At 40.7% G+C, this 18,809-nt stretch overlaps 4 protein-coding genes and 2 non-coding genes across 6 annotated transcripts in view; 4 read left to right on the top strand and 2 right to left on the bottom strand.

Annotated features, from left to right (window-relative positions):
- Position 1: 1 nt before the first annotated feature.
- Positions 2 to 10,783, top strand: LOC136250098 (putative leucine-rich repeat-containing protein DDB_G0290503). Its single transcript, XM_066042258.1, has 12 exons — positions 2 to 613; positions 5,791 to 5,861; positions 7,965 to 8,039; positions 8,254 to 8,464; positions 8,600 to 8,719; positions 8,767 to 8,891; positions 9,032 to 9,140; positions 9,191 to 9,331; positions 9,376 to 9,483; positions 9,544 to 9,611; positions 9,667 to 9,781; positions 9,834 to 10,783. The coding sequence occupies exons 1-12, from the start codon at positions 2 to 4 to the stop codon at positions 10,659 to 10,661; spliced, it is 2,583 nt and encodes an 860-aa protein (XP_065898330.1). The 3' UTR covers positions 10,662 to 10,783.
- A 29-nt stretch (positions 10,784 to 10,812) lies between these two features.
- Positions 10,813 to 13,944, top strand: LOC136250097 (ubiquitin carboxyl-terminal hydrolase 43-like). The gene is made up of 7 exons (XM_066042257.1): positions 10,813 to 11,436; positions 11,487 to 12,089; positions 12,140 to 12,246; positions 12,294 to 12,374; positions 12,423 to 12,552; positions 12,599 to 12,721; positions 12,765 to 13,944. Exons 1-7 carry the CDS (start codon positions 10,813 to 10,815, stop codon positions 13,887 to 13,889), a joined length of 2,793 nt encoding a protein of 930 aa, XP_065898329.1. The 3' UTR covers positions 13,890 to 13,944.
- A 47-nt stretch (positions 13,945 to 13,991) lies between these two features.
- Positions 13,992 to 14,062, top strand: Trnag-ccc (transfer RNA glycine (anticodon CCC)). Its single transcript has one exon. It is a non-coding gene; the product is annotated as a tRNA-Gly (tRNA).
- A 1,098-nt stretch (positions 14,063 to 15,160) lies between these two features.
- Positions 15,161 to 15,233, bottom strand: Trnaf-gaa (transfer RNA phenylalanine (anticodon GAA)). The gene has a single exon. It is a non-coding gene; the product is annotated as a tRNA-Phe (tRNA).
- A 14-nt stretch (positions 15,234 to 15,247) lies between these two features.
- LOC136250091 (CCR4-NOT transcription complex subunit 11-like) lies at positions 15,248 to 17,494 on the bottom strand. Its single transcript, XM_066042252.1, has 15 exons — positions 17,351 to 17,494; positions 17,191 to 17,302; positions 17,000 to 17,137; positions 16,834 to 16,947; positions 16,734 to 16,787; positions 16,572 to 16,687; positions 16,474 to 16,523; positions 16,344 to 16,426; positions 16,181 to 16,286; positions 16,018 to 16,082; positions 15,901 to 15,966; positions 15,767 to 15,846; positions 15,651 to 15,720; positions 15,423 to 15,578; positions 15,248 to 15,370 (listed from the first exon to the last, which is right to left on the bottom strand). The coding sequence occupies exons 1-15, from the start codon at positions 17,386 to 17,388 to the stop codon at positions 15,269 to 15,271; spliced, it is 1,350 nt and encodes a 449-aa protein (XP_065898324.1). The 5' UTR covers positions 17,389 to 17,494; the 3' UTR covers positions 15,248 to 15,268.
- LOC136250092 (forkhead box protein J1-A-like) overlaps positions 17,391 to 18,809 on the top strand; it is an 8,676-nt gene continuing 7,257 nt past the window's right edge. Inside the window, exons 1-2 of the mRNA XM_066042253.1 lie at positions 17,391 to 17,592; positions 17,649 to 17,738. The gene's annotated coding sequence lies outside the window, so the exon portion shown is untranslated. The remainder of the gene's footprint in view (positions 17,593 to 17,648; positions 17,739 to 18,809) is intronic.

Genomic DNA, 18,809 nt, shown 5'->3' with positions numbered 1-18,809 from the left:
AATGTCGCAAGTCCCGGCGCTTCCTCCGATTGCTGTGCAGCAGAACGCTTTAGCGATACCAGACAAGCAACGTACTATTGATACGAGGGTTACTATTGATACGAGGGTCTACGAGTTGGAAAAAGTGAACGAGACTTTACTAGAAGAAATAGTTCGCATACAAGGCGAACTGACACGTAGACCAGCTGAGCAATCCGGCGGATGGCTGGACAGCGAACTAAGATTGATGCGTGCACAGATTAAACGACTTACAGACAGGCAGGAACAACTACAAAACAGAGTTGTAGGGAGAGAGCAAAAATCGTTGGAAGAAGAGCACACATTGACATTCTTGTTACAGTCTAGTTTAGACCTGGAGAAGAAGACAAAAGATAATCAGCATTTGATGTTGCGTAGACGTGACCAGTTGGAAACACAACTAGATTACTTACAGAAGAGCCTGACTGACATGCAGTTAAAATGGAGGGCATTCCAACAGCAGACAGAACTACGATTGACAGAGGATAGTGAACGTGTCGACAAGTTAGTTGAGATAATAGAGACACAGCACAGGGAGATGCTTGCTGCTATGGGAACCATGAAATTATCAGTGGAGGGAAGAGAAAGAAAATTAGTAAGCTTGTATGTTGTGTGTTTAGTCTCATGTGCCTGATGGTTTGTGGGGGTCACTGTTGCACAAATTCTGTGACCACTGCCAGAATGTTGACGTAGCCAATCAGATCATTCTTCACATTCTTAGTACTACAAGTGTCTAAATCTGGATCATAGACACTTTTACAGAAGTTTCTCCCCTAATACAGAGCTCTCAACAGTGCTTGTGAAGGGAGGAATCCAGTTTGCCATGGATTTGTGAAAGCAGAATTGTCGAGGCAGAACTGAAATGTAATCTTCGTCTCAGTCTGCTCACAGTGACAACAGCAATTACTAATTATCATGTCATCTTTATTGCATAACAATCCAGACATGCAATGCTAGGATTCTTCAGTGGATAAACAACCCATCAGGAATGATGTAATATTCACAAAGGTGGGAGGTGATTATTACATCATTCCTGAGGGACATTTACTCACTGAAGAATCCTAACAATGCTTGTCTTAGTTATTTAGACAGTAGCCCCTGTAACTGGAATTTTGTTAGTAACCCACAAAGTATGCAATTTGTTTGTCAAAATTTGTGGCTAGGTGTCTTACCCAGTAGATACCTGCGTACTGATCTCTTACCAGAGTAAAAACCTTGGTTGTTGTGTATGTATGTGTTGCATACGTACGTGCATACGTGCATGTGTGATATGTGTGTGCACATCTGAGTCAGTAAGTGGACTGGTGAGGTCAAAGGCTCCTCATGTAATGTTATGGTTCCTCTTAACTTTTTGTACCTAAAAGTGGTTAACTTTAAGGGATTCATTGGTACACAATGTTTAAGGGATTCATTGGTACACAATGTAGTGTGCAAATGTGCTCAGATAAAATAGTGTGTGGATTATCACTAACAGTGTGTGGTAGAGGTATCCAAAATACACACATTTTTGGACTATACTGAAGGTGATGTTCCAAGTAGTTATGATTGTGAGGCTACCACCATCTGTACATATACTTGACTGCTATATTAGAGTATATCAGCACTCCATCCATGGTTGGCGGTAGTGCAGCTCTTTTCTATCCTTTCTTTCATTAGATATTAGAAATCTTTTGTCAGTAAGTTACACTACTGCATTCATCTCATGTTATCATGATACTCACTGGATCTGAATTTTTTTCTGCGTTTAGTGTCACTGTCTGAGAGTAATTTAAAATAATGAATTAGGGATCCAAACAATAAAACAAAGTATGGTATTCATTAGTCTTCGCCAGCCAGCCCATATTTTTTTCTTTTCTCATTTGGTCAATAAAAAAAGACCGACCAATAGACAAAGAAAAAATACAGGTTGGCTAGTGAGATTATTACAACATAGCTATGTGGGAAGAGTAATCCACTTGATTTCCAATACCAGAGTAAGGACTCTCCTACATAGCTGTGCTGTAATACCATCATCATATCTACTTTCTATCACTTGGAACCCTTTTTTGTTAAAGCTTGATATACATGTCTGTTCTATTAGAATATCATACATGGCTGTTGTATTAGGGTGACTGCTTTATTAGAGTATCTTGATCTTGTACTGCTGATTTCAAGTGAGCCTCTGGTAGAGGTATCTTATCAGCAAGAAGGCATGGCTACTGGATGCCACGCCTTATTTTCTGCAGCTAAAGTGATCATACAGTACAGTAGTGCTGTATATTAGGGATCATGGAGTTTTTGGTTTTCCTAGCCAAAAAATTCACCCAAAAACCAGCTTCACAACTCTATCCTGGCACCTTAGCAGTATTGGTTAGGTATAACCAAGCCCAAAAGTGCCTTCAGTATGATCGTAAAGGCTTCCAATAAATAGTTACGAAATTTAAAAAAAAAAATTATTCAATGGAATTTTCTACTGACTAACTGCCTGCCTGATGCCTTCAGGCAAGCGCAACTCGGCTAAGGCTATGGACTTAATTTTTTCACTGTTCGATGTCGCTTTGTCCCGAGACGTGCCTTTTGGCATACCGCAGTACATACAATGCGCGCATCATGGACTTACCTTTGTCCTCCTTTGTGTCCCATTTCTTTTTGCTGACAACCTAAGGTGTCGATTCGCGGTAGCGCGATGCATGGCTTTCCTACAGTATGTTTGTAAACGGGAATAGTCCGTATTTTCCTGAATGGACTAATATACCCCCCTGGATTGAAAACTGCGCCGCGCGCCCATAGACTTTGTACAAGAACCAGTGCCCTTATGCTGGTTTCGCGCCTCAACAAATTTAATCCTATTACAGCAGAACGGTGGCATGAACGACTTTATTTTGTAACGAGAATGACTTGTGGTGTTGTTTTGATAATTGTTCTGGTTAGTTGGACTACTTCACGTCACTTGGTCGGAAGGCCTTACAATGGTGGATTACATGCTTTTTTGGAAGCACATTCTTGGCTAAATTAAGTGTTGTAGGTAGAAAAAGAAAGTATCACAAGGTTAACTATGCTATAAAGAATTGCTTCGGCTAAATAATATGTCTTCCCATAACTTCTTTGGTAGGTTTTTGAGATGGTTTTTTTTGGCAAAATTGGAAGCACATTCTCCCTGTGATTCTAAACAGTATCGCTACACAATTTATACTACGAAGTCATCAAATAATGCTCCATGGTATGGTCTGAGTGCGAAAGGCGTAGCGTACAGGGTTTCGGTGTTTTCCTTGAATGTGTCCAAACCAGCTGATCTCGCGTTCAGTTTCGTTTCTACCTTTGCACAATAAAGAGCCAATTTGCCTCGAAACTCGCTGTTGGCTTCCAAAACATCTTGAGAAAGAACCTTTTACCAGTGGTGAGTCTTGTTTCGCCCAGAGAAACTTGTCTTGTTATTGAAGGGGGCGCGAAACCAGCCTGTAACCAGGGGCGCTTACTAGTTTCCAATCCAGGGGGGTATATTATCTATGGACTAATTGCAGAGACGATTCTAACACTGTTTTTTGTTTGTAACGCTGTGTAACGGGCTGAACATAGCTGAAAGCGAAGAGTAAGGCTGCTGCACTTTCGAGGCAGTAATTGATAGTTGGGGGCACGCGAATCGTCATATTTTCGAGACGACTGGATTGTTGCAGAGATACTTTTCTATTGTTTTTCGTCTGTAGCACTGTATAACGGGCTGAACATAGCTGAAAGCGAAGCGTAATGGCCACTGCACTTTCGAAGCAGTTTTGATAGCTGGGGCGCGCGCGCTCAGACTAAAACATTAATTCAGACGCCATCCTTTCTTTTGATGCGGTATATATGCATGGGTTCACCAGTCATAATAATGTTACAAAAAAAAAGTAAGCAAACAAGTTTAAGAAGTTCAATTAAGGATCATAGAAAAAAAAAAGTAAGGAAACAAGAGATGTCGCCTACACCTGCAGATATAGTAATGAACATTTAATCCCTAATTCAGTCTTGGTCTTGGGGTATAGGGATTAAATGTTCACTAGTGTATCTGCAGGTGTAGGCGACATCCCTTGTCACTTTTTTTCTATTATCCCTAATCAAACTTAAAATTTCTAATTTTTCCTTAAACTTGTTGTTATAAGAGCTGTGCTCTGTTTTCTCTAAGAAACCAATCCTTGTAAGTGTGGCTAGATCATTAAGGCCATGCTGTTTCTGTAGCGAACTGATAACTGCAGCTATCTATACCTTTTCCAAATTCTTCAAAAAAAAATTGTGTGGTGACTATACATATGCATCTGTAAGGAAAGTGTTGATACAGTAAATTAAAGCCTTGATATAGTTTCCTTGCATGACACCTAGTAGATTAAAAATAAAGGCAAGCTGCAGAGGGTAGGCAGTCATTGGGACCCAAAAAAGACACTTGCCACATGTGAGTTTGTTGTTGTGGCGTAATTCAGTAAAACGGTGTTTGCATGATGCATCCTTTAATCTTTTTGACTGTGGTACAAGCCAACCAAAAAAATTAGGGTTTTGGAAATTCAGCATTATTGTACTGTGTAGGTTATTTCTACGATGATATTTGATGGCAGCAGTTTGTTTTTGGGGGTCCCTACTATGCAGTACTACCTTATGATGATAATATACCACTTTGACACCTCAGATCAAAGGAAACCGCAGGGTTATATTTTACATATTACCCTGACCACAGGGCGATAAATTATCAAGATATCACCCTGGTTAGGATGATAATTATCATGATATATAGCCTTGGCCACAATGCCTTGATGCTGAGGAAACTACAAAGCATCAGTTCCCTTTGATTCTTTATATTGAGTTGCTTAAAAGTTTTGCATTATGCGGTTTGAGTTTAGCATATAGGCTTAGCTGGCCAAGCATTCTCTTCTTTTCAAGGAAAAATAATTGAATGAGTCATCATCAAGTAGCTAAATAATTGTTTGCACAGTGTTGGGGGGGGAATGATTTTCTGTACAGCGCATTTCAACCATGTAACAAGATGGCTTAGACATTCTCAAAGTCAATAACCTATAATCTTCATCACTTACTTTAGCACATTAGACTATTATAGACATTCATAACTGGGTTTATTTGGCTAAAAATGGCACCACTAAAACCAGCAAAACCCACAATCATTTCTTTTTTGTGAATACCACAGTCCAAAATAAACCCACAATTGATATCTAGATACCTTTGTATAAAAGTAATGTGGTGAATGTAGGTTTGTGTCTTCACCCATTAGGTGAACATATACCCAAGTGGTATATATTACTGGCCACTTGGGATTTTGACGTATAAATCAGGCAAGTATATCAGGCAATTCCCTTGTGGTCATGGTACAACTCAATGTGTACCTGCTATATCTGTAAATTTATCATTGTGTCACTCATGAAGTTGTCCTATGAGAAACAATGAATTTTCATCAGATTGGTCTCCTGTAATTTTCAGTAAAATTACTATTTATCACAAATTCACAAAGTGCCTGTATACCTACATGTATACTAGACTATAAATTAACCAACTACATGTTAAGAAGGTTGTTAGACTTGTCATTAGGTTGAATACTAGATTTTAAATGTTTGCTAAAACTGGCAATCGTATTAAGGTATCTTGATGTATCATTCAGCAAGTGTACCAGTTGTCAATCTCACACATGTAGATATCTGATCCCTGTTATAATTTGTGTTTTTTGAAGGCTTCTGTATACATGCAGTATGTATATATGTGTGCGTGCGTGCGTGCGTGATCTATTTGATGACACTGTGCTGTGCTATATTTTATCAGGAGGATGAGGTTGCCAGATTGCAGTCATCCTTGTTTACTTTGCAGCGATCACACGACCTTACAAACAACAAGTGAGTCACATATGGAGTTGTTTGATCACAGTATTTGTGTTATTGTATACATGTTATTTGTGTATTATGGGCTAGCTTCATATAACCCCTGTCTCATGCAACATACATATGCAATATACACTCTACTGACCCTAACTGGCCTTGACTGGAGTAGTAATTCAGCACGTAGGAGGGTAGTATTTGAACTGGTTAGCTGCTGCTGCCATTCTTACTGACATAATTTACATGTAGCTGCATGTAGTGAGTGGTCCTCAAGCATCTCATAACTTACTCAATGTCATTCATGTCAATACCAAGAAGCAGATCAATTATTCATTGCAATAGAGTATTACTGTGTTATTATGTAATGGAACAAAATGCTGGACGCTGGAGAGTGTGTAGGTCCAATATAGTGCCTGGTTTATATCCTTTAATAATAAGTCACACATCTTAACTGCAGGGATTGTGTTTAGCAACATTAGGTGTTGTATGTCTATATTGTAACAACTAGACCAAGAAACTAACAAAAACCTAGACCAGGAAAGTATGTTAGGATTCTATCCAGTACAACACTTGGGGTAGTACTGAAATTTGTTGGTTGAAGTGTGTTAATGAATTCAGCTATGTAAGGGGACAGTCTGTACACTTTCAACAAGTACTAGCTTCAGAAGGACTGCGATATGCACACATCTTACAGTTAGTACACAATAAAGTCAGGGCCGGCTCTGGCAAAATTGGGTTGGGTGGGCCATCCATGCATGGTAGGTGGGGAGGTAGTGTGCAAAGCACACTCAGCATGCATAGCCTGCTCCTGCTAGGGGGTCTGGGGGCATGCTACCCCAGGAAATTTTTTTAAATCATCGCCTAGGAAATGTCATCTAGAAGCATATATAGCCTAATTTCAGTTGGGCATAGCTATCCAATATTACAATTAATAACTACACTGAATTCATTCATTAACAGCTGCATGTAGCTATAAGCATTCAATTAATCTAAATTTATTGGCCAGTTGCTAGATGAATAATGACCACAGTACTGTTGAGTGGCGTAGCCTAAATTGCACCATATAGACAATAAGGCACCCACAACATTTTGATACATACTCCTACTAAGACTTTTCCGTAATACTCCGTGTTTGAGAGATTGGTAGACTTGTAGCACAGTATCTAAGTTCTCTAACCTAAGTACAGACTAGTGCTTAGTATAGTTTACAAGAAGATTTGATAAGTTCAAGTGTAAGTTTTACTAAAAAAAAAAACAGACTTGGCACGCGTAATTCTATGGCTTTTCATACTGTTAGTCTACACATAGATAATATACCTACTGACACGTGCCAGTAGGTATATTATCTATGGTCTACAACATACTAGTCAAGATAACTGTAGTTGGAAAATGTTGGGTGGGCCATGGCCTACTCGGCCCCCCCTCCAGAGCCGGCCTTGAAAGTATAGATATACACACACTGCATTTCTTGCCAGTGAATTGATTGAATAGTATTCATTAGAAATTATCAGTGCCTACTTGTTTATCAGAGAAACTGCTTATAAGCGTACAGAAAGAAGGTGGCCTGACTGTGTGTGACTATGTGTGTAATACACGAACCCTTAAATTTGTATCATCAGTACTAGTGCTTCCAACTGTTTAGCTGACTAGCAATGTCAATTTCTTGACCTCATAGTCAGCGATTGTTTCTTCTCCCTGCAGCACGTCCCTATATGGTGATTGAAGGGCTGCACCTTTTTGTTCACTTCAAAGACACTCTTGCTGAAATACTGCCAGCTTAATATGTATACTACCAGCTTACTCCCTTACTTACCATTATGAACTCTTGTCACCACTTTACAACACAAGCACTTTTGTATGGATCCCAGACATGACATATTTGGTAGGGCTTATGTTGTTAATGGCATTCTCCAAGATTGTCACATTTGTTAGTGTTCACTGTACACCTCAAGTGTGGAATGATACACTATATGAGCTCCATTGTAGAGTGTTGATAGTATCAGGTACCACAGGTGTATTCACAGTGTGTTTGTCCTGTAGTATTGTGTTATTGTTGTACAACATTTTATATGGTGTCCAGTAACATAGCTCATTACATGTGTCATAACTGAATCCCCTCAGGTTATCAGCACTCACCACACAGTTCCTACAACAATGTAACAATTGTGATCATCAGAATAGGATTGCTGCTGACAGGTATGTCTGTGTGTCTGTATGTGTGTGTGCAGTTTGTCTGTACAGGTGTGTAGTGTGTATATACACATGCATGTATTGCACTGGTTTCATGTCCCAATCTGTGATCTGTATGTATGTAATTGTATCATCTTAGTCCTAACTACCAAAGATCTAGTTTTCTTTTGATATACCCACTAGACAACCTCCATAGTCATGGTAAACCATTATACTGTAGGGTAGCAAAGTTACGAGATGATGTGAAGCTGTTGGATGGAGCTGTTGGAGACTTGAACAACAAGTCGAACACTTTCGATGCTGCTGCTCGTGACCGGAGCTCTCATTTGCAAGCAGTCATGAAGTCTCTACAACAATGGTGTCGTGAACAGTATGCCCACCAATCCAGTATGCTAGTGCAATGTGAAGAGCAGCTGGATAACACAAAGAAGGTGTATACAGGGCACTCCTTTTGAAGTGTGCATTACGCTCCTTGTTGTGCTCGTGTGTGTGCGTGCGTGTGTGCATGAATACATGCATGCATATGTAGTCCACCTAGCATTTATTACTGAGTTGTGTTGTTATAGTCTGTACAAGCCACCTTGAAGGAGTGCAACTCTCAGACTGACAAGAAATGTAACACTTACTACAATCGTCTGAAGACTGAGCTACATGACAACCTCAGTGTAATACAGGGAAGACTACAGGTGAGCTATATGACAACCTTACCCAGCTAGCTGACATGTATTAATAGAAGGAGAAGGCTAAAGTGTCACAGTTAATGACACAACTACATAAGTCAGTGGAGATAGTTCAGAAGGAAATGGACGTGACAAAGGAAGACATCAATAAAGTGATGTTTGCTGAGATAGCTAGTAGGTTAGTGTGATGTGGTCTAGGAGAATACACAGAGTGACAAGAACACTAGATTATGTAGTCATGTATTATATTGGGATAGGTTCTGGGAGGGATCATCCAATGTTAAAATACTTTGTTGAGATAACCAAACCTGATCACAGGCTAAGGGAGCTGGATGGAATGAAGGAGCAATATGGCAGGTTGACAGATCAACTGGGACAGACTAGGACAGATGTGGTAGCCCTAGTCAGTCATCAGTGCAAACAGCAGGTATGCTGTATACAAAAGGTATAATAAGTGACTGCTGCTTGGCAGTGTAGGTAGAGCAGTCATGTCAAGCTGTGCTGAACGAGGTGAACAGCATGACTGATAAACACAGACTTGATGTGACCGAGCAAGTCAATCAGCTACACTCACAATTGACTGTTGAAGATAACAACTTGAAATCTCGTCTTACTAAGGTTAGTTTAATCTATCACAGCAACTATATCATTTGATTGTTTAGTTAGCAGTTACGTGTAACCAACTGCAACAAGATAGTTTAGTGTGGCAACAAGAGGCTAACAATAACGTCAGTGAAATTCAAGTCACATTATTACCATTAACAGAGCAGGTAGCTAATGATATGCTCAGCTGCACTGACTGCAGTGGGTGATGTTTGTTGTGTATGTAGTTACAGAGACTGGAGGAACAAGTGACACTCTGTAAACACAACTTGTCAAACAAGAATGAAGAGGACAAGTGAGCTAGCTAAATATAGGATATGTTAGCCACTAAGAGGTTTTGTTGTTTGTAGGAAGGCACAGGAGTTACAACAGCAGATTGGCAATTGTGTTGCTAGGGATACTTATGAACGAGAAATATCCAACTGTGATCAGAGGCTGTTGTCGTTGGAGGGTAGAGTACATAATGTAAGCCACAGCATGCTTTAATGTAAGCCATGTTTTAATATTATCTATATAGGCTGCACTACACAATACAAAATTGGAGAATGCTGTACACAAACTAGAATTAATGCTTGTTCAACAAGTATCCATGGAAAGCAAACAAAGGATCACTTCATTACAAGAGCTCAAAGAACAGATCAACTTATTACAACTACAACACCCACAAACAGTGCGTAGAACCAGCAGCACTACTCCAGTACCAACCACGCCCACTACGAGAGTCAGACCACATCGTAAACTACACAACAGATATCGTCCGACCAGTAGGACCACCTCACCTGTAATGCTGCTCAATGAAACACAAGGAGTGTTTACATCAGCTCCTGCAACACCAGAGAGTCAACAAAATCTGATCATATTGCAAGCAGAGTCATCAACCAATCCTGACCATTCTCCGGTAAATCAAGATCAACCTTCCATGGCCGCCATACAATCAGCCACTGATCCTGCTGATCAACATGAACACACCTCACTGACTAATCAACCAGCTGATCCACGCACTGATCAACCTTCACTGGCTGATCAACACACCAGTGACACCACAAGTAGTCCAACTGATCAACATATTCCGACCGATCATGATACTTCAGTAGATCAACACACTGATCAACCTTCACCAACCAATCAACACACTCCAGCAGATCAAGATATTCTAACAGATCAACACAGTTCAGCAGATCAAGACACCGATCAGCATATTCCAACTGATCAAAAGACTCCAACAGATCAAGATACATCCACTGATCAACATATTCCAAACGATCAACACACGCCAACTGATATTCTACTTACTGATCAACCTTCATCGAGTGATCATGACTCTGAACACGTAACACAGCCATAGTATTGACCCTGATTTGATATTATGTGATGTAGGCCCGGCGGGGGCAATAAGCCGTAGTGTTACCATCCGGACACTATCACAGCATAAATTTGATATTATTTGATGGTATTTGTATTATGTGATAGTAGGCGTGGGCGACAAATAGCTAGACATGACAAGTGGTGTTGTTAGAGATCACTCAATGGCAGCTTCAGCACTAGCAGCTAATATGCAGCATACGGAACCCTCACACGAAATGGCGACTACGAAAGTTCGACTCAACGATGATGAATACCTGCACGAAAAGAAGTACAAACACAAACGGTTTAAAAGAATTCGCTCACTGTTACTGCATCGTGGACGTGTCAATGGATCTAGAAGTGAAGAGGCAGGTATGGCCAGACATACAGCCGGAACAATGAATGACAAAGCTCCGCCCGTTGAGGGGTTGTGTGGCATCACTAATCATGGTAACACCTGCTACATGAATGCTGTACTTCAGTGCTTGGCTAACACCGACCAGTTAGCACAACGATTAGTACTAGATAACTTCAGTACAGGCGCTAGGCCTGCTAGCTGCCTAAAAGGTGATATAACTGAACATGTATCACTGTTGATGGGTTTATTGTGGAGCAAAATGGACACACCTCCCGTATCATTAGATTTGTACAGACTGATATGCAGGTCTGCACCTCAGTATTATGGAAACAGCCAGCATGATGCTCAGGAATTCTTACTGTGGTTGTTAAACACATTGGAAGAAGAAATCAGCAAATCTACACTTGGTGCAGCCAGGGTGAGATGATGGTGTATATATTAGTTTATGTCACATGTTTGTGTTAATAGAAAGGAGCCTTATCTAACACTAACCTCATCAGACAGTTGTTCTGGGGCCAGTTCAAATCAACTGTGAAGTGTCCTAACTGCCAACATGAGTCGGTCACATTTGAACCATACTCTTGTATCTCCTTGCCAGTGCCACATCAAGAGGTACATGCTGTTTTGGTGTCCGTCATATTTCGCAACAGTGCACGGAACAGAAAGTTTGGAATTGTTCTTGATGGACTTACATTAGTGAAGCAACTCCGTGCCACTATTTCCAGCCTGAGTGGATTACATGAGGAGTGTATTATGTTAGTAGACTTTCATGGTAGTGAGTTGGGTAGAGTATTCCATGATGAGCAACGTGTTCTGATAGTGAATGGTCGTCATTTGTACGCGGTTGAGGTGCCAATAGGAGCTGTGAGACAACCAACCATGGACCATCGAACTGGTAAAGAAGTGTTGTTGGTTTACGCTGTCAATTGTTGTGGAAGTTTACGAGATGGCAAGTGGTTTGGACTTCCAATGATTTTCAGGGTTCACCGAGATCTCACGCATTATCAGTTTCAGTCTGTGCTATTAAAAGCAATAGGCAAACACGTCAGGAAGGAAGTTGATGTATTTAAGGTGTGATATCAATATGTGGACACATTGTGTTTAGTTTAGGCTACTACTAGGTGTGGCGTGACATGCTATTTCAGTCTCGGCTACTGGATGCAGTTCCATCAAAGTGTGTGCCACTTTCAAATTACCACCGTCCATTTTACATGCCTGCTGTACAGAGGTAGGTGATAGCTTGTCATTGTAACTGTTACTATGTTGTGATGCTAGGGCATTACAAGAGTGTCAGCAGCAGGGGGTTCCCCCTCATTTGAAGTTGATTTTAGAATGGGAACAGCCAGTAGTAGCTAGGTAATGTGTGATTTGTTTTTGCTGTTACTATTGTACATGTTGTTGTAGTGTGTTTGGTACACTATTGGATGTTGTGATCTCAGAAGATGACAGTGTGTCCCATGTGTGTTCCCGTATGTTCCAGTCACAAATGACTACACTTGAAAATTGTTTACAACTTTACACTCAACAGGAACTGGTAAGTGGTGTGGTTATGGGGTACATTACCTTGACACTTGGTGTAGTTGAGTAGCGATGACATGTGGACGTGTTCAAATTGTCAACAGCCACAGAATGGAGCTGGCAAGAAAATCAGCCTGTGGAATGTGCCTGATGTACTTGTACTTCATTTAAAGCGATTTAAGCAGGTTAATAGTGAAATTGTAGAAATTAGTTTGTATTGTCCTTTAGGTTGGAGTAGTTAGGACCAAGTTACAATCTCTAGTGGAATTTCCTGTTAATGGATTAGATATGAATCCTTACTTGGAGAAGAGGAACATGTCTAAAAGTTGTTCATCATTACCTCGTGATGGCTTTACACCTAATACAGCAGCCATGTTGTCAAGAACACCATCTCAATTGTTACCTAATGAAGGCAGTCAAGAGAAGTTAAAGAAAAACAACAAGAAAACTTTGGGTACTACTCTTAAGAGGAAATTAGCACGTAGCAGTAACAGTGCATCTACCCTTCGACCAACTAGCCATAATGGAATAGTGCAAGTAGACAACAATATTTACGACTTATATGCAGTGTGTAATCATATGGGCAGTATGAATAGTGGCCATTACACAGCATTCTGCTGCAACCCTAGCAGTGGCTGCTGGTACTCATATAATGACAATCAAGTTGACTTGATCACAGAAAACACTCATTTGATAACCAAAGCAGCTTATATGTTGTTCTACGTTCGTCGAACAGTGAGGCATGATAATCACCCGCACTGGTCATACAATATTGCCAAGAACCTGTTGCTGTCTGCTGTTGCTAACAGGTCTCCTGGTTACTTGCTAGGAGGGAGCCATTCTTCTCCTCCAAAGAGAAAACTTGACTCTACTTCATCCCTTCCAGCTGGACCACTACTGCCACCACCGCCCACTCGGATGGGTCCCGCACTTCCTGGTAAGATACATTCAGCTTCAGCTATGATCCTGCCATCTGGTCCTATGACAACCAGTAGACAGTTTAGCCCTCAACTAAGCACTGTAGGGGAAGGGTCAACTACACTCACTAGATACCAGGTTAGAATGATGTCAAGTGATGATGTAGCGTATGCACACCAAAAAACAACTAGTTTAGTTGACCAAACTGTGACTAGTCAAGCAGCTACCGAGTATCATCGAAGGAGCAAGAGCTTTGACTCTCCCAAGCACCCATTAGATCGGGTCTCCCCAGCAAGATCTGAAGTTGTAAGAGATAAAGCACCTGAGTGGACTGGATACTGCAGTCGTACACTTCCTGTTGGTCATCGTGGTAAAGGGAACAGTGCAAGCAGCACTTTCCATCTTCCTCTCTCAGGAACTGAAACGTGTGTTTAATTGAAAGAAATGTTTATTTTTAGTATATTTTTTTATTACAAATTTACTATTGTCAGTTCACAATCTTTAAATACAGCTAAAATAGCATGGTGAACTACGCGAGCACTGCTGGTGTAGTGGTATCATGCAAGATTCCCATTCTTGCGACCCGGGTTCGATTCCCGGGCAGTGCACATTTTTTTTCTTAAAATACTTTTCGTTGCACATTTTTTTGGCGTGCATATAAATGTTTTAACTTTTGTCAACGCTCCTCGTTACTGTGAGTTAACAATACTCTCCTACTTTTGCTGAGAGCTATGCTGCAAATAGTGTACTGTTTTATGGATTTATGCAAGGCTATACTGCCTGCCCTACTTCCTGTGCCTGTGGTCACTCTTTTACCATAGAACATGCTCTGTCTTGCCCAAAGGGTGGGTTTCCTTCTCTGAGACATAATGAAGTGCGTGATCTAACTGCCAATTTACTTTCCGAGGTCTGTAACAATGTTGTCACTGAACCCCACCTTCAGCCTCTTTCTGGTGAGACCCTTCACTACAAAACAGCTAATTGTGATGATAACGCAAGGCTTGACATTGCAGCTAATGGTTTTTGGGGAGGACGATTTGAGAGGTCATACTTTGATGTCAGAATTTTTAACCCTAGTGCTCCCTCAAATCAACCCCTACACTCTGCATACCGACGTCATGACAAGGAAAAGAGACGTGAATACCAACAACGGGTTCATGAAGTAGAGAATGCTTCATTTACTCCCTTAATTTTTACTACTACTGGTGGAATGGGTGATGCTGCTACTCAGTTTTATAAGAGATTGGCCAACCTTTTGAGTGCAAAGCACAGTCTTTCCTATGGAATAGTGATGGGATGGCTGAGATGTAAATTGAGCTTCTCTTTGTTGAGGTCTGCAATTATGTGCATTCGCGGTGCCAGGTCCAGTTTGCGCTGTCCCATTGCTGAGGCACCGATTGCTGTGCAGGTCGCTGAGGCCCATATGTAAGATAATTTGTTTTTGTTTATTATGTACTGTTTTATCTTATTGTAACAATTGTTGCTGATACCAATAAAAAAAAATAATAATAATAGTGTACTGTAATAACGGATTTATGCAAGCAAGCACAATAGAGTGTTCACGGAGCAATTAGTGTATGCAGTCAAGAAAATTAATGTACATGAAGACGAAGAGTAGTTACAACGCAAGGCTAACAAAATGAAATACCCGTACCGTTTTAAAAAAAAGTGTACAAAAAAGGTAGACAAAAAAAGAGAAAAAAAATTGCCGAAACCCGGGATTGAACCAGGGACCTTTAGATCTTCAGTCTAACGCTCTCCCAACTGAGCTATTTCGGCTATGACAAATGGGGTCATTTTAATTGTATATATTTTCATTCGCCACTAACAACAGTTTTGATGAGTTTGTACAATGCTGTTGCTTCTTTGATCTTGTTGAAATCTAAACAAAATGTCTCTATCTCAATGAAGAGATCCTGAATAAAAATAACAAACAATGCCAAACGGAAATGCTTATGTGTATAGTACCTGAACATTAATGAGTCTGTTTCTAATCAGTGACTGCAAGAAGACACAGACAAGCCTCACTAATCTGCTCTGCATGAACTTGTCCTTAGTTTTGTGGCATGTTTGTATACAATTACTGATGTACAGGTGGATGAACTCTGGTGGCAGGTCAGCTGCCTGTTTTAAGGAGGGTGGCATTAGTGACACAACATGTTACTCTATTATTATGAACTCTTGAATGTTACTCACTGTAGTTAGTCGGTTGACTACTTCCATAGAGTGGAGGGACATGTTCATGTTGACTAATGCTGTCAAGTATCTAAAGGAAGAGTTTCATCATCACCACAAACCAACTAGCAGTTTACTCTGATATTTGGCTGGAGTGTAGCAGGCAGAGCAGAGCCTCAATAGCTATCAAAGGATTGTTCTCGACTAATGCTGCCAACTAGACCAACAACAACCATTAGCAACTGCTCATGTTGCTGCAGTGATGCCTTACCTTGTCTGGTGTGAGCTCAATACGATGGACAAATTGAGGATCTGCATCAATTTTAGCTTTAAGTGCCTACCAGTAATAAATTGCATATCATATTCTTAATACAGATATTATTATTACCTGTTGTTGTTGAATACTAAGGGACTCCTTGTAAGCTTTACCAACTAGTTCCAGCAGTTCAGAATCTACAGGGCAATTAAAAAGTCTAGTATACTATGGTCTAGCATACTACAGTGACACTGTCTAGTATACTACTAGACTAGTACATAGTCTAAAGGCTTACTCTGCAAATGACTGCCCCCACTGCCTCCCTGGTGACTGGACGGAGAACACATGGCTGTGTCCCATTTGATATCAAATTGTCCTCCAGCAGGATTGAGCCATGTAACCTGCCAACCGTCCCCACACCAAATAAGCAATCATTATCACAACAATTAAGCCAGTACCTCATCTTCTACTTTATGTAAAGGTGGTGGTGGACGGACAAAGCCTGGTTCAAATGGTGTTTCCACTGATGAGTCAGTTGTAGCTGTAAAGAAGCATACTATTAACCTTGTTGTCATGGTCACAACTCACTGCACAACAAAGTCTCGGCAATCTGAGTCACACTCTGATGGGCCGTCAGCCTGCAACATACCATAACAACTGTATTACAATGGTTTGCTACCTCTCACGAGTCAATTTCTGGTTCTGGATCACTTAACAGGCAAGAAGTGCCAACAGTGCTGGTTAAGGGAAGTTCACCATGTTTCTCCAGTAATGTAGCAAGAAGCAGATCAACTTTAGGTGCCTAGTAAACACTTTACAATAAAGAGACCATTGTAAAAATAGCTTACCTCAAGAGACACGACATCAGTAGCAGCAATGTGTGCTGGTACTTTCTTCAATAACTGTTACAAAAATGTCATTATAGTCATAGTAATGAAACAAACTCACAATATCCCTGGGAGCAGATGGCTGGATTAACTCAGCAATAAAGTATATCTCAGCTGGGGACAGGTGGTGACCACATGGTAGCCCCACAGCTGTTCGTTCATCCTGAATATTGGGCTAAATACAGACATCAAAAGCACTTTACTGGGGACAATACACGTTTGCTTACTTTTAGTAATTCTGCCAAGAATGCTGCAAAAGGATTTGATGATACTGGCTCAGAATGGTACAACTCCAGTATTAGAAAAATTGCAGCAACTCTTTGTGCAGGTTGAGGCAGTAAATCTCTCTCTTGCAACAGCACAGTCTACAAGTGGATTGTATACAGAATGACAGCCCCCACCCTACCCCTGTCAATACCAGAGCTGTCCCAACTCTAAAGTGATCCTGCCGTGTAAAATTTCTATAAAATGCACCCTTGATGGCTTCCAAAGTGCAATTAAAGTGGTTCACGTTGTCTTCTGACAAAAGTCTAAATAGAAAGTTTACAACATAACTGCCACAACTAACACGAACTCACGTTAGTAACGTAGTTAGTTCTTTGGTAGACAAGGCCATGCTGATCACGCGACGGTGCAATTGTGGACACGTGATCCTGCGAGATTGTAAACAAACGCGTAAGGCAAGATGTCGAGCACTAGTAATGCGGTAGACGAAGAATACTTAAGGAAGCAAGTCATGATTGGACAGTTTGTGAATGTGGTTGGATGTACACCAGAACAGGCCATGCAAATGCTCCAATCAGCCCAATGGAATTTTGATGTACGTTTACTGTACTGCGTTATTGTGTTACTATAAAAGACACGTTTTCGCGTTAGGTGGCGTTCAGTATGTTCTTCCAAGAGCACCATATCAACCCGCACAACGCCATAGTGATTAGCAGCTCGACGAACAAAGTTCCGTTGCCAGTAAGTGACATGCTTGGTATTTAATAGTATGGTAGGCGTTAATTTCAGCCCACGTGTTGTGTACCGTTTGATCTCCCTTCAAACGCATTCTTTATTATGGGTTTGTTTACATGTTCGCTGACTGCGCACCGTGACGTCACGAGATTGTTTACATGCTGTCCTGGGGAAATAGTTGTTGTGGTTGCTAAGAAGTTAGCCCCCCACACTGTGGGTATGGACCAGTGGTTGTTGTGACATGAAACTGTCTTCTGCCATCAATGTGTGTAACTCAGTGCATTAGACTACTGCTGCTGCTAGCTTTCCTTGTTAATGAAGTCAGCTATACTACTGAGTACATTCCTAAGATGTTTAGCTTGACATTTTTCCTTTTCTTGTGCCTCTGACGTATCAAGGAAATGCATCCACACTGTTGGGTGGAAGGGCTAAGTTTATATATCATAGCACTTGCATATAAAAGTTGATAGATATCTTGCAGTCGTATAGTGTAAGGGACCATAAGTTGCACAATACACACTTCTATGTTATGTGCCATCAAAACACTTAAATTAACAGATCTAGTTACTGCCTGTTTGATGGGCAATAAGTTGTACCAATCACACCATCTTGTGATGAAAACTCCAGTATGTAACTGCTACTTTAGGTGCTCTACTACATCACAGAAGTAATACCATTATTTGTACTAGGAATTATGGATTATTGGTACCCAGTCATTGAAAATTCAACTAGGAAACTTGAACCAGAAATCGTTCCAGATTTTTAGATGGTATGACTTAAGGTGCCACCAGGCCCACTACATGATTTTGGATGTTTTAAAATATGCCCTATATCAAGCTGATCAGTGATCCTTGTTCGCAGATTGTATATAGTACCACTTCTTAGCACATGAGGCATGATCATGTCTACCAAACGTAATTGATAGTACAGTGTGCACCTTAACAGTCCCTTACACTAGAAAACTACATGACTAGTGACTATGCACATTTCATCCTGAAATTTTGTGACACTTCATTTCTTTGCCTGTGTACAGCTTAGATGTTTCTATGTTTGGTAGATTGTTTCTTGGCCATCTTG

This window comes from Dysidea avara, chromosome 3 (genome assembly GCF_963678975.1).
Source record: "Dysidea avara chromosome 3, odDysAvar1.4, whole genome shotgun sequence".
In the NCBI taxonomy this organism is placed as follows: Eukaryota; Metazoa; Porifera; class Demospongiae; order Dictyoceratida; family Dysideidae; genus Dysidea; species Dysidea avara.
The sequence above is the reverse complement of the archived record's forward strand: the minus strand, read 5'-3'. Positions and strand labels throughout refer to the sequence as shown.